The sequence below is a fragment of the Dendrobates tinctorius genome, unplaced genomic scaffold (genome assembly GCF_039654945.1).
Source record: "Dendrobates tinctorius isolate UK_male_01 unplaced genomic scaffold, ASM3965494v1 ptg000165l, whole genome shotgun sequence".
NCBI lineage: Eukaryota > Metazoa > Chordata > Amphibia > Anura > Dendrobatidae > Dendrobates > Dendrobates tinctorius.
In genome coordinates this window covers 7,443,312-7,456,953 of record NW_027361832.1, presented here as the reverse complement: position 1 = coordinate 7,456,953, position 13,642 = coordinate 7,443,312, and the positions used below count along the sequence as shown (strand labels likewise).

Below are 13,642 nucleotides of genomic sequence, written 5' to 3'. Positions count from 1 at the left end.
TTAAGATCATGAGACAGAAACTAATCTATTTTGGACACGTGAGGAGGGGAAAAGAAAGAGACGCTCCTCAGAATGGTCAATGGTAAAAGGGAACAGGAGACTGATGGCCCGTTGGCTAGACACCATTAAGAATGATACGGGAATGAACATCAAGTAACTGAAAGAAGCCGTGGAAAACAGGGAAGTATAGCGAGAAACCGCCTAGATTTAGAAGACTAGTATATTTACCTTCCACACTCCCAACTTCTTCTTATTTGATTGGAATAGGACATCTTCCACCACATCTTTCATCTGTGACTGGAGGAAAAACACATAAACCAAGTAAATATTTACAGTTTAACCCATTGAAGCCCACCGTACACACTAGACTAAAAGCGACTGAACATGCCAATGTCGATGGGTTCGGCAGACAATCTAACATATATTGGGGACCACGACTCTTCTCTGAAAGAAAATTGTCATCGGAGATAAGGATCTGGCATGTCTGATTTTGAACTGCCAATCGTTTTGTTGTACAAGAGATAAGCCACCACCAGAAATGTTTAGCAGGGGCTCGGTCATAGCGAAAACCGGAAAGCTCGGTAGAGTGAGCGCTCCTGTGTCAGGGAGGGTCCGGGGATTAACTGCCTTCCGAATGATCGGTTGAACTATTGTTGATACAACGGCTATCTAAAGTGTGTGTATTCGAATAAATACAATCCATTGCTCATAGTCATTTCTGGCTACTGAAATTTTTGCCAAGAAGTCAAGATAAATTCTCATCTCTAATTAATCTCACGTACTGCAAGTATAACTCATCATTTTACTTGCAGCCCGGTATCCTAGAATCAATTACTGATGACTTTCATCTTATCTATCTACTGGCGAACACAGTACAAAAATATGTTTCTCTTTAAAAACTTTATTGTTTACTAGTTTACTAGTTGGGTCATCTGCTTTTTTGTTCAGACTGGCCAGTTATCAAACAAAAACTAAGGAATCCTGATTGTAATTGTACAGTGGAAATAGACCTTTGGAGTGAGTAAAATAGATGTGCATGTAAATGTTTGCATTACCCCTTTTTACAGAATGGATAAAATTACAAAGTGCTTGTGAAAACAATTGGCTTTGCAACTTACCGTATTTTTTATTAAAAATGAGCAACGTTCTCAAGAACAGAGAGATTATTAATTTTACAGCTTATGGCTCAGCTATGCCACTGGTCCAAACAGTCAGACATCATGGGTGCACTACCCCCTGCCCAGCAGAAAGCTGAGAGGCAAGATAGTGGTGCACTACTGGAGATCGAAGCCAAGAATGACTTCTGGAAGGCAGATTTTAGTAGAATGCAGGTTTAAGATGTATGGAGCGAGATGTCCTTCTGCCTCTCAAGGCTTGAAGCGAAGAACTATAAGATTGTAAGGATGAATATGTGTCAGTGGGTCAATATGTGTCAATAGAGTGTATGTTTCTCAATTCTTGTTTATCTCTCCTATTTGTCTTCTTTCCTTTTTATGTGATTTTGCTTTATAACCTTTAGTCTTCTCTATATATAAAAGCAACAGTATGAATAGAAAAAAAAAAAACACTATGCCACTTCTCCTAATTCATCTTAAAAAATTGACTGATATCCTTCATGTTATTGAAACATGAAATTAAGATGCAGATCCTACTTTACGTTTCCGACGTTCTCTAAATTCTTCAGTTGCCAGATACAAGGGTAACCATTTCTTCTCGATCCTCATACGGACGTATTTTTGTATCTCAGTTATGACGATTAATGGCAGACGATCATGTAGAAGCTTTCCCCAGCCTCCTGCCAGCTTCATGACCTGGAAAATAAAACAGGCATTTCTTAATTTGTTGGTGTCCAGGGCACGATGTATACTAAGTCTACTCATTTTGCGGCTACACGTAAAAACATTGGACTTTTTTTTTTTTTTTATGTAGGGTAGGGGTTAGTGAAAGTATTCCTAGAAGTGGTTAGGGGTTTGTAACTAGTCATCTAGGGAACACTTTAGGGAATATTTGAGGTGTCTTGGGGTAGTTGGGAATTAATACCCAATGTCCTGTAAGTGAAGGGTAGGTTAAAGGTCAGGACCTAATTTTTTTCTTTAGAATGGTGATGGGGTTAACAGCTCTAGCAAGGGCTGTCGCAGGCATCAAAGGGCTCAGGTTAAAACATATATTTATTTTATTTCATGTGTCTCTCCAGCCATACTCTTGTGCCGATCTGTAATTGTGGAAAGACACAATCACGCATTGGGTGGTACAGTTGCAGAGACAATGGTACGATGTCAGTGGGTATCTTACATGGGTCCTATTCGAATTAGTTGGATACTCGCTAGCTGTCATACAGATACAGTACCTCACCAACAGTACCCCTGGTTGTGTCTCTCTCCCAAAGTCTGTTTTGATTCATTTTTTTATACGCCTTAATAATTACATTTCTGATGGATATGCGTTGGGTTTTTAGGTGCAAATCCATCGCCTATGAACATGCTCTTTAAGTTTTGCATTCTTTGTGTCTCGGTTCATATGGATTGCCAAACAGCATGACTTAGGAAAGTCTGACAGACGGCTTCACTGTAATGACCCCTCCCAAAACCCACACTTACCCCTTCTTAACTTAAATAAGACACGACTGCGTGACATTGGATGTAAAAGGCCACAGCAGCCCCGTTTATTAACACCAAACAAGCAATAACATTTTATCCATAAACGTAGAAATATTCCATAAACATAACCACCAGCAAAAGGAGGGGGGGTAAATAAAGAGTCCATTGTACATGATTGCAACACCAGCTCCACCACGTGCCCTCAGCCACACCACACCGGCTCGAGGACACCCAGCCGAGTGTTGCAAAACCCATTGTACATGATTGCAACACCAGCTCCACCACGTGCCCTCAGCCGCACCACACCGGCTCGAGGACACCCAGCCGAGTGTTGCCCAACCAATGTCCTGCTGGGACCCAGCCCAGCAGGGACCCACGTTAACATGCCCCGCTGTGACCGAGCACAGCAGGGTCCCACGTTAACATGTCCCGCTGTGACCCAGCACAGCTGGGACCCACCTTAACCAAGTATACCATTGCACCACCAGGGGTAACCCGCTCCTGCACTGGGTTCACCCCCCCGCTCTTTGTGCAATCCACCGACTTCAAATACCCCCCTCCTTTCCGCCGACTGCTGCGACAACGTCAAACCTCTTCTTCTCTTCACCATGTCGATCTCCAGAAGATCCTAAAATTAGGGCGGGACGATTCCGGACGTCTGCAAGGTAAGGAATGACCATCCCCCCACAGTTCTGCCCTATATATCCATCCCACTACTGACCACTCCCTGCCAACTCACATTGCACAATAAGCCCCATAGCTCCAACCCACACCTTCCCCACAAGCACAAAGCACTACTGACCACTCCCTGCCAACTCACATTGCACCATAAGCCCCATAGCTCCAACCCACACCTTCCCCACAAATACAAAAGCACTACACCTTACCCTTCACTAACCCTCAGGCCTAGCATCCCTCCTTAGTCATGTGCGCCCTCCCTGTAGCCCCTTTGGGGCAGGCGTCCGGGCTTGCCTTGACTTAGGAAAGTCTGACTGACGGCTTCACTGTAATGACCCCTCCCAAAACCCACACTTACCCCTTCTTAACTTAAATAAGACATGATTGCGTGACATTGGATGTAAAAGGCCACAGCAGCCCCGTTTATTAACACCAAACAAGCAATAACATTTTATCCATAAATGTAGAAATATTCCATAAACATAACCACCAGCAAAAGGAGGGGGGTAAATGAAGAGTCCATTGTACATGATTGCAACACCAGCTCCACCACGTGCCCTCAGCCGCACCACACCGGCTCGAGGACACCCAGCCGAGTGTTGCAAAACCCATTGTACATGATTGCAACACCAGCTCCACCACGTGCCCTCAGCCGCACCACACCGGCTCGAGGACACCCAGCCGAGTGTTGCCCAATCAATGTCCTGCTGGGACCCAGCCCAGCAGGGACCCACGTTAACATGCCCCGCTGTGACCGAGCACAGCAGGGTCCCACGTTAACATGTCCCGCTGTGACCCAGCACAGCTGGGTCCCACCTTAACCAAGTATACCATTGCACCACCAGGGGTAACCCGCTCCTGCACTGGGTTCACCCCCCCGCTCTTTGTGCAATCCACCGACTTCAAATACCCCCCTCCTTTCCGCCACCGCGAGCACGTATGACACCTTGTACGTGCGAGTACCACCACCAAAAACCCAACCCGAGCCGACTCTGCGGCTCGAGTAACCAATGTTTCTGTACCAAGACCAATCAATCAAAACTGATCCCCATTAGACCTCACAATGCCAACCTACACCAAAATACCAGTAAAACAAGGTCAGCCACACCCAAGACCTGCAACTAGCCAACCGCATCGTCCAATCCTATGCACCGCCTGCGCGACCAGTCCCCAACCTGAGCCGCCGCCTCTGCCTCGTTGAGACCGCAACATTGCAGGCGCCTCCGAAAATTATACTTCACCTAATAATTAATCAAAGCCAACCATTATTGCCGTGAACAAAAGAACCTACATTGGTTCCCCAAACCTCCGATAGATTCTTGAAAATGTGCCCAGTAAAACCCACTATGTAGTCATTCCAAACAGGAGCCCCTATGGACACCAACATGAGCACGGCTCCCAGGCAGAAAATTGCACTCCACCTGATAATAATCAAAGCCAACCATTATAGACGTAACAACAGAACCTACACTGGTTCCCCAACCTCCGACAGATTCTTGAAAAACGTGCCCCACTATATAGTCATGAACAACAACACGAGCATGGCTCCCAGGCAGGAGCATTCAGGCCCGATGTCTCAGATCAAACTCCTTGACGCCCCAGCGACCAAGTCTCCACCACACACGTGCAGTACCAAAACGCTGTTGGTCCCGTCAACCCTGCGTGATAGCATCTATCTTAAAATATCCACCCAACTAGAAAACATAAACCAATCCACCCCGTAATCACCACGACCCGGAACGAATTAATTGTGTGCATCACCCGTGCACTTCGAACCCAGAATCACAACACTATTGTTGCCACCCTCTTACCAAAAGTGAGATGTACTCCGCACCCATTCCCCGCTGAACTGCGGATTCGACACTACTCACAAAAGAAAGAAAAGCGACTCCACACCACCTGAAGTCCAGGAAAACTCAGACACACATCACGTCTCCCGACAGACACCATAAACCCGGGCCATCCGTCAAAACATTGCACTCACCGGTGCCCGATGCTTGTCCACCACTCAGCCTTAAAGCACCGCAAAAAGCACCCCCAAACGGAGCACAGCCCCAGATGATTACCAGGTCCTTAGAATCATTAAAAGTCAATGCACATCGCACTAGCTTCCCCTGCCACAGCGTACCACCAGCCCAACATTAATGAAAGTAATGTTATAGCTGCAACCTGCTAACCCACTACCTAAAGTACACCTCCCCCGCAGCAGCGCTGCACCACAACCGTGTCCCCATAATACCAGCCGGTCCTGACAAGTGCGCATAACGGAATAAATGACATAGCCATGTATTGCCGGACGGGCTACACCCACGCGGGAGACCATTCACATGGCCATCGAAACAACATGTCCTGCCTCATGCTCTATACAGAATTCCTGACAAATGGAACAACACCCGCTGGATAAACAAACCGTTCACCAACCAGGACCCCCGAGACCAGTAAAGCACACGCTGGGTTACCCAACTCAAATGTTGCATCATCCTTGCGCAACACTTCACCCTGGCCCCCCCGTCCGGGGGCACCCAAAAAGAAAAGACTCTAAGGAGAGCTGTATACCCAGAAGGCAAAGCAGGACCAGCTGCACCCACAATAAACCTCCTAGCCCATTGTAACGAAAAACTATCCACTCTGTATAATAAACTCCTATGTAGCTACAATCAACGGCTGTAACAAATACCCCCAGATACAGTCTGCCAAAAGCTCAATCGGCAACCCTAAAGAACCACAGTGAGAACCCACCAGTCCTTACTTACAAAAGTTGTTAAAACTGCCCCAGGGCAGCCACGACCAGCAAATTACCGTAAGAACGCCATATGACTGCAGATCATGCAAAAACCCCCAGTGGATCGTAGCCCCACGTATTCAATAACCAAAATCAACCCCCCAAAACAGCAGCGCGATATACACGGGAACCTAATAACGACCCCCGACCTGACACGATGTACTCGTTAACCTAACCTGACTTAGACATAGGGCCCCAGGTGAATCAAACACTTTGACTTATCCAAACACATGATAACCGCAACAACGCCCTGAGCATGAAGAAACCCAAAGTAGTCAAGGGTTGGACCATGAACAGAAATAAGCACACCACCTTCCCTAATACCAGATAGTAGTTCCAGGTTGGACCATGAACAGAAAATAAGCACTGCACCATCCCTAATACCAGATAATCCCCGACTACCACACAGAAACCAAACCACGGACCTCAACAACCGGACATTGACCAACCATAACCCCAGCTCCACGCCATATCTACGTATCCCCAGAAATTAACCAGGAAAACAAATCCGGTAAAAGGTCAACTCCAAGCCCCCCCGGGGGAAATGTCATCCATTGCTGCCAGAAAGGCAGGTTCCCGAAAGATCTGCCGTCCCAAGCATCTCGACCTCACCAGAACGTCTGCCGCAACAAACCAAAATGCCCCTAGTGAACATGAAAACCCTTAGTACACTCAAAGCCCCTATTGGAGAACCGAACCCGGCATATAAATAAAACACACCCTAATGAAAACTCGACCACCTACCCCCTCACCTCTGATCAGCAATAGAACACACCCCACTGTAACGTGAAAGATTAAGCCGCCCGATGCACTAACCAAACAGATCACCACGTCAGTGAACTGCCATCCAACCAATATCAAATACTTGGCGCGGCGATAATCCTCCAGCCCAAAGACCCCATGCCTATAACAATAAACCATAAAACTGGCATGGATATGGCTATCCACCACCGCTCTGCCAATATCCGTATCACCACCTGAATTACTCACAAACCGCCATGGAATCACCACCAGTCATACACAAACACCCAGAGAATGCAAGCACAATTATACTAACCAAAATAAAATGATGTCGTCACCTATAGATATACCCACTATCATAAAAGCAAACTAGCATGAAATTAAAAAATACCTCCCAACACTCATGAAGTGCACAAAACAGCCTCCTGGACCACAAAGCAACCATTCCCTCACAGATTCGAACGCTGTCCACATGGACCAGCCGCGCATCTTTCCGAACCCCCAGACAAACACCCGAAACCATACGTAGCAACACCCTTCCCAACCAATATAATCTAGACATTAATAAAGGTTTAAGTGAGCCTTACTTACTAGGCTGACTCCGCGGAACCCCACGGAACAGCCGTCACGTGTCCTCCGCGTCGAGCACCGCAACTGCGATCTTCTCCATGGATCTACGCCGACTGCAGCCCTCCTGGGCCGCAGCGCCAGCGCCCAGACCGACTGTCCGTCCGAGAACGCATGGCAAAAAGTCACTGGCTCGGAGCCTCAAACGGGGGGGGGAGGTTGGCGCTCCAGCCGCAGGCAACACCTCCTGAATCTGGCACCCAACGCCGGGGGAACGCGACGCCGGACCACATGACCTGTGGCCCCTGGCAGCTGAAGGGTGGCCACATGACCGAGCCACCGCCCGCTTCCCCCCAGCGCCGCGAGAAAGGAAATGAGGCTGGTGAAGTCACACACCACCTCGCCACCGGGCTCCTTGCCGCGTCACGTCACCGCCGTCCACCGATGCCGATGACCGCGCCAGGTCAGGTGACCATGCCGGGTAACGTGGCCGCGACGTGCGCGTCACCACTGTGTGACGCGATCCGAAATGGAGGGGAGGCCGGCCACGTCACTCACCGCCCCGTTACCTTGCTGCCTGCTTCTCGACTTCTGGTCCGGCCCCGCGATGTCTTCTGCAACAGGTCTGCTAATGGGGCTCATCCTCCGCTGCAAACTTAACTCCGGGCTGAGGTGCTCAGCAGGCCGTGATCGTCGCTGCCGCTTCGGAGGCAGAGGGGTCTCATCTTCTCCGCCGTCGCCATCACCAGACCATCGCTGCAGCTGTTCCTTCATCCACTGCTGGCCGCGCTGCTCCATCATCCTCTTCATCTGTGCCACGAGGTATTCCATCTTCTGGATCCAAAGATTCAAGCTGAAGTCCCAGTTGTGAGGAGCTGACGATTCCGGACGTCTGCAAGGTAAGGAATGACCATCCCCCCACAGTTCTGCCCTATATATCCATCCCACTACTGGCCACTCCCTGCCAACTCACATTGCACAATAAGCCCCATAGCTCCAACCCACACCTTCCCCACAAGCACAAAGCACTACTGACCACTCCCTGCCAACTCACATTGCACCATAAGCCCCATAGCTCCAACCCACACCTTCCCCACAAATACAAAAGCACTACACCTTACCCTTCACTAACCCTCAGGCCTAGCATCCCTCCTTAGTCATGTGCGCCCTCCCTGTAGCCCCTTTGGGGCAGGCGTCCGGGCTTGCCTTCCTCCAGGGTGCTTTAACTTATATTTAATTATCAGTAGATCCTACTAATCTTCAAAATAGAAGACCACAATTGCAACATTTTGTTCCATGGAAGAGCAGCTCTGAAGCACAAACTGCTGCTCTAACAAGTAAACCTCTTTGCATACTATGTTATTACATAAAAAAAATTATAAACAGTATCTGACAAGAGGAAAGACAGAATTGCCATACTTTTTTTGGCCCCATGTCTCACCTGCTCCTGCTGATCACTTGTGGCTGGACTGTTAGGTCCAAAGAAATATTTTTTATTTAAGTATTTGTCCTTTATATCCTTAGAAACTTCTAGCCGTTCCTCCTTATTTTTGTGCGAACCTCTTCTGAGATGTTCAAGGTCCAACCAGCATCTGAGATCCACGCTACAAACGTAACAAAGTATTGTGAACAAACTGACCATGAACCATGTGAAAATGGCATAAAAAAGGCAGTAACAACTTGTAACATGCAAGTAAACAGAACAAAAACACTGCTATGCAGAAATGAAAGAATGCATAAATATGTGATAATTGTGAACAAAGAAGAGAAGCTCTACACAGTACAATTTTAATTTAATAAAAGAGCTAATGACCATCTCTCTACATTGTGGCCTACTTAAATAAATACTAGATCAGATATAATCTAATCCAATACGCCAGGCCAATAGATAGCTGTTGAGAAGAAAAATTTTAATAGGTTAATATTCTATACACAATCATCTTTAAAGAGGGCCTGTTATCTACTCAAAAAATAAATTTTATTTAAATACCTTGTAAAAATAAATTTTATTTAAATACATTGTAAAAAAATCCCGAGGTCCCGATTCTGCAGCCCTTTTCCGTTTTGCGCTGCATCGCTCCATTGTTGAGATATTCATATTTGCTTCTTCTGGAGCACAATATGTGAAATCTCTGTTTGCAGTCCAACTGGGTGATTTTTCAGAGTTTTCTTTGGGAGTGTGCGCTTTCTCCCTTCCAGATGCTGCCAATCACAGATCAGCAAAGTCTAATTCTAATAGATCACCTGCCGAGTTGTGATTGGCAGCAACTGGGAGGTATGGGTTAATGTGCACACCGTCAGAGAAAACTGGCAGTGAAAGGGTCAGCTCAGTACCTTGTCTTCTAAGTGTTCTGCAACAGAGGAAGACGCAAGTGCTGACCATTTCACTGCCAGCATCTGTACTCTAAATGAGTTAGTTCTGCTGTCAGTGCAGCTATCGGTAGGTGTCCTAGAGAAAAATGAAAATTCATGTAGACCTGTTATTAAAGGGTCACCGAGGAGCATAGCAGGCCCAGGCTAAGCCACAGAAAACCAGAGATGTTGGTAACTAAGCGGATGTCCTGTCCTGATCCTGTCCACACAACTAGCAGTAGCCGTGGAGCGTACCTACGATGAACCTAGACGCCCTCGGCACAGCCAGAGAGCTAACTAAGCCTAAAGCAAGAACGGGGAAATCTAAACTGCCCCAGAGCAGACCCCAAAGGAATAGAGAGCCCCCAAACATATATTGTCAGTGAGACAAGATGAAAACACAAACGCAAGCAGAAAAATAGAATGAGCAAACGATGGGGCCCACACTGACTAGACAGGACAGGAAAGACACTGTCTGCAATCACACAAAAAACCATGCAAAAAGTCCAACACGTCTGATGCACAAAAACACTGAAGTCGCACGACTTCGCCCCCACTATATCAGCACTTTGGTATATTCTGAAAGCAAAGCAAAAAGAGACCAATATAAAAGGGGACAAAACAAACTGGCACATGCAGTAACATATGGGCGGTGATTCAGCACAGCCCCAGCCGGAGCTAGCTGACCCGCACAAAGCAGAGATAAACAAAACCAGATCAAATGCAAACAGAATAGCAAATGAACCACTTAGCTGAACATGCAGGGAAAGAGCAGGAGACATCAGACCTCCGGAGGCTCAGGAAGAAAATCACCAGCAGGGATAGAGGGAGTCAGCTGTCTTAAATCCCAATCAGAAACCCCAGATCTCCAATCGTCTTCCTCATTATCAGGTGGCAAGCCTCTGTCAATCAGATCAACTCCACTACCTCCAGTAACCACCAGAGGGAGCCCAGAAAGAGAACTCTCAATCTGACCAGCTCCACTATCTTCAGTAATGACCAGAGGGAAGCCAGAGAGAGAATTCACAACATAGACCTCTCCAAGGAGGGAACATGTCCCCTCACACTGAATATATGGGAAGAGAGAAAGAACTAACACTTCAATCTCCATTGAAGTAGAACTGCACATTGAACAGATGGGATTAATTAGAGATGGGAAGAAAAAAACTAATTATAACTAGGAAACAGAGAGAGCTGACACTTCCATCTCCACTGAGTAGTGGCCTCCTGCAGTGACCATACTATTACAGTAGGGAAATTCGATGGGAAGAAGACACCAAGACTGAGATCTGTTTATGCAGAGGCGGGGAAGTACCTTTCCCCAGGGATAGGGATTCCACTGATCAAAGAATCTTCTTAGACATTTTGGAGCCAGTGGTCAGTGATGAATATTGGGGTTTGCATCAATCCGATATTTATAGGAGATATATTTTCGGCGTTATAGCAAAAGGATGAACATAATGCATTCACTCACATCACCGTAAGGCCATTTTTATCCCTCCAAATTAATAATGGTTCTATGGATGGTGCTGATGGTGCTATCCAGACCAGGTTTCATCTCTATAGATAGGTAAAAGAAACATTTACAATAATATCTACCTCTTTGGACCTCCAGGGGCAAAGATATCCTGTAAGCTGGGGATCTCATGGAATTCTCAAGGACCTAACACATTCCACAACCAGCGATCATGTGAGGTCGTCACAGGAGGTATTTGGACGTAGCCATGAGCTAATAAAAACTAAAGTTTGGGAGTCTGTCTTTGTTCATTCAGGAAGACATAGTTCACTGTGAGAGCCTTCCATTTTCCTAACCAGAGTGCTTCCCTCCATAAAGATAAGAGCCATTCCTGTAACATCAGGTTTTAGCACTTATCTTTCGTTATACCTTTTTATTTTATGTAATTGTATATACTAAAATGCATATACTAATTTTTTCAGAGGCGCTGGAATAGAGGAATGTGAGGGCAGCGAAACTGGACAAAAAAAACACCAATTTTGTCAGATTAAAAAGCTATAAATAAAAATGAATAGAATCGCGCACAAACCTAATTAACTGAATTTATTACATTATTTTGCAGAGGAGCAATTTCTTCAGTGATTAACTATTCTGCCATTTTCACAGTCTTTTTTAGGCTTGGATTTCACAGATTTTCACCATTGTATTTTATCTTACCATACATAATTTTTTTTTTTTTGCAGTGCTTATTGTTGCAGCATACTGTTTCATTCTTCTTTTTCACATTTATTTGGGCTTAGTGCAATTTAGGCAACAACATTGCACTCACGGTGCAAAGTAATATTACAGCCTTATTATTGCAGGCTATTGCCATTATGGTCCATTACATCTAGAGGGTTTATGCTTTTTATTCTATTTGTGATTGTGTCATTATTTGTAATAAATTCAATTAATTAGGTTTGTGCGCAAATCTATTCATTTTTATTTATAATTGTATATACTGTATTGTTTTGTTCACATTTTGTATAATCTTTGCATATTTTTTTTATAAACACTGACTATCTTTCTGGATTAAATATATAACATTTAATAGCTTCGTTCCTCTTGCTCTGTAAACCGCACCCTTGAAGCCATACACTACCTGTGCAATCAGCTTGTATAAACGATTGGTAGTGGCAGCTAATAGTGGTTCCTTTTTTATTGTTATTGTGGTTCTGGCAGTGACCAGACAGGGGGATATATACTCCATGCCTTGGAATCAGAGGTGTATATACCATACGCTCACTATGAGTTCCCCAATAACCAGCCTAGTAGTGGAGGAAGTCGCTGCCTCGCCCATCACTCATGAGCCAGTTGCGTAATTGTCCTGATGATTGGAGGCATCGGAGTTGCTTTCCGCTGACAGACTGGTGACAGCGGTGGTATCTGCGTGATCTCTCCAGTGTCTCCTGTTACAAAAGTGATAACAGTGATGAGATCTGCGTGATCCCCCAGCTATTATCCTTGACATCTGGTGGCAGCGGTGGGATCTGCATGAGACACCCAGCTGTTATCCTTGATAGTAGGCAAATACTGTAGATTAGGGAAACGCAGGTGTTTGGAAACCCCTTACATTTACATTTTTGTTTGTTTACAGCAATGAAGACAAATTTCCTAATAAGGCAATTTTTCAAAGTCTCATAACTTTCCATGCTGGACAATATTACTTAAAGTTACTTTTTAACTTTTCCCAAATAGAAGCTTTCATAACTTGAAAAGTTGAAGTCCCAGATCACTGCCATTGGCACAATGTGTCTAAATCCTGATATAATTATGAGATGTCTCACATGGCTATGACTGCAGCAGATTGTGTTTTGGTGTCAGATACATCAGTAAGACAGTTTGTCCCATTACTCCATGAGAAATGTTACATAGTAGCACCAAAGAGTGGAAAATGCAGATCAGATATCTTCCAAAGAAAGCAATCTAATAGTGTAGCTGTTTTCAGCCCTCTCCTGTGTCAGCTGTGCAGGGTTAATGTAGCACATGGCTGTCAGTTAATATCCTGGCACTGATTCTATTATGTGGTGGTGTCTGCTGGGGGCAGATGTTTTTATTCTGTATGACAGAGATAAAATGGGTATTGGGGAATTAGCGGGCTCATTAGTAATTCTTATTAAGCAATGTAATGGTAACTGAGTCTACGTCCCGTTACATGTTTCAGCAATTCTAATTTACTGGGCACTTTAGTATGACAAGCTTCATGTTATAAGACACAAAAAAAATGTAAGAATGATTTATGGGTCTCGGTAAACTGGCAAAACTGCAAAGAAAATAAACGTCCAAGAGAAATACATTCTTACATTGGAATAATGTCCATTGCTGGTCTCTTGTGAAGGTAGAAAGTAAGGTCAAAACATGTAAGTACATAATAATGTAGCACAGATAGGAGTACTGCATCATTAACTGAAGTTACATATACTGTATAGG

The 13,642-nt window shown here is 45.4% G+C and overlaps 1 protein-coding gene across 3 annotated transcripts in view; it reads right to left on the bottom strand.

Annotated features, from left to right (window-relative positions):
- Window positions 1-13,642, bottom strand: part of RGS22 (regulator of G protein signaling 22) — a 162,502-nt gene that overhangs the window by 37,547 nt on the left and 111,313 nt on the right. For all 3 annotated transcript variants that reach the window (XM_073550453.1, XM_073550454.1, XM_073550455.1), the window contains exons 18-20: window positions 8,807-8,969; window positions 1,653-1,811; window positions 229-297 (exon numbers count right to left, since the gene is read on the bottom strand). In XM_073550453.1, the coding sequence (XP_073406554.1) occupies window positions 229-297; window positions 1,653-1,811; window positions 8,807-8,969 (391 nt within the window). The remainder of the gene's footprint in view (window positions 1-228; window positions 298-1,652; window positions 1,812-8,806; window positions 8,970-13,642) is intronic.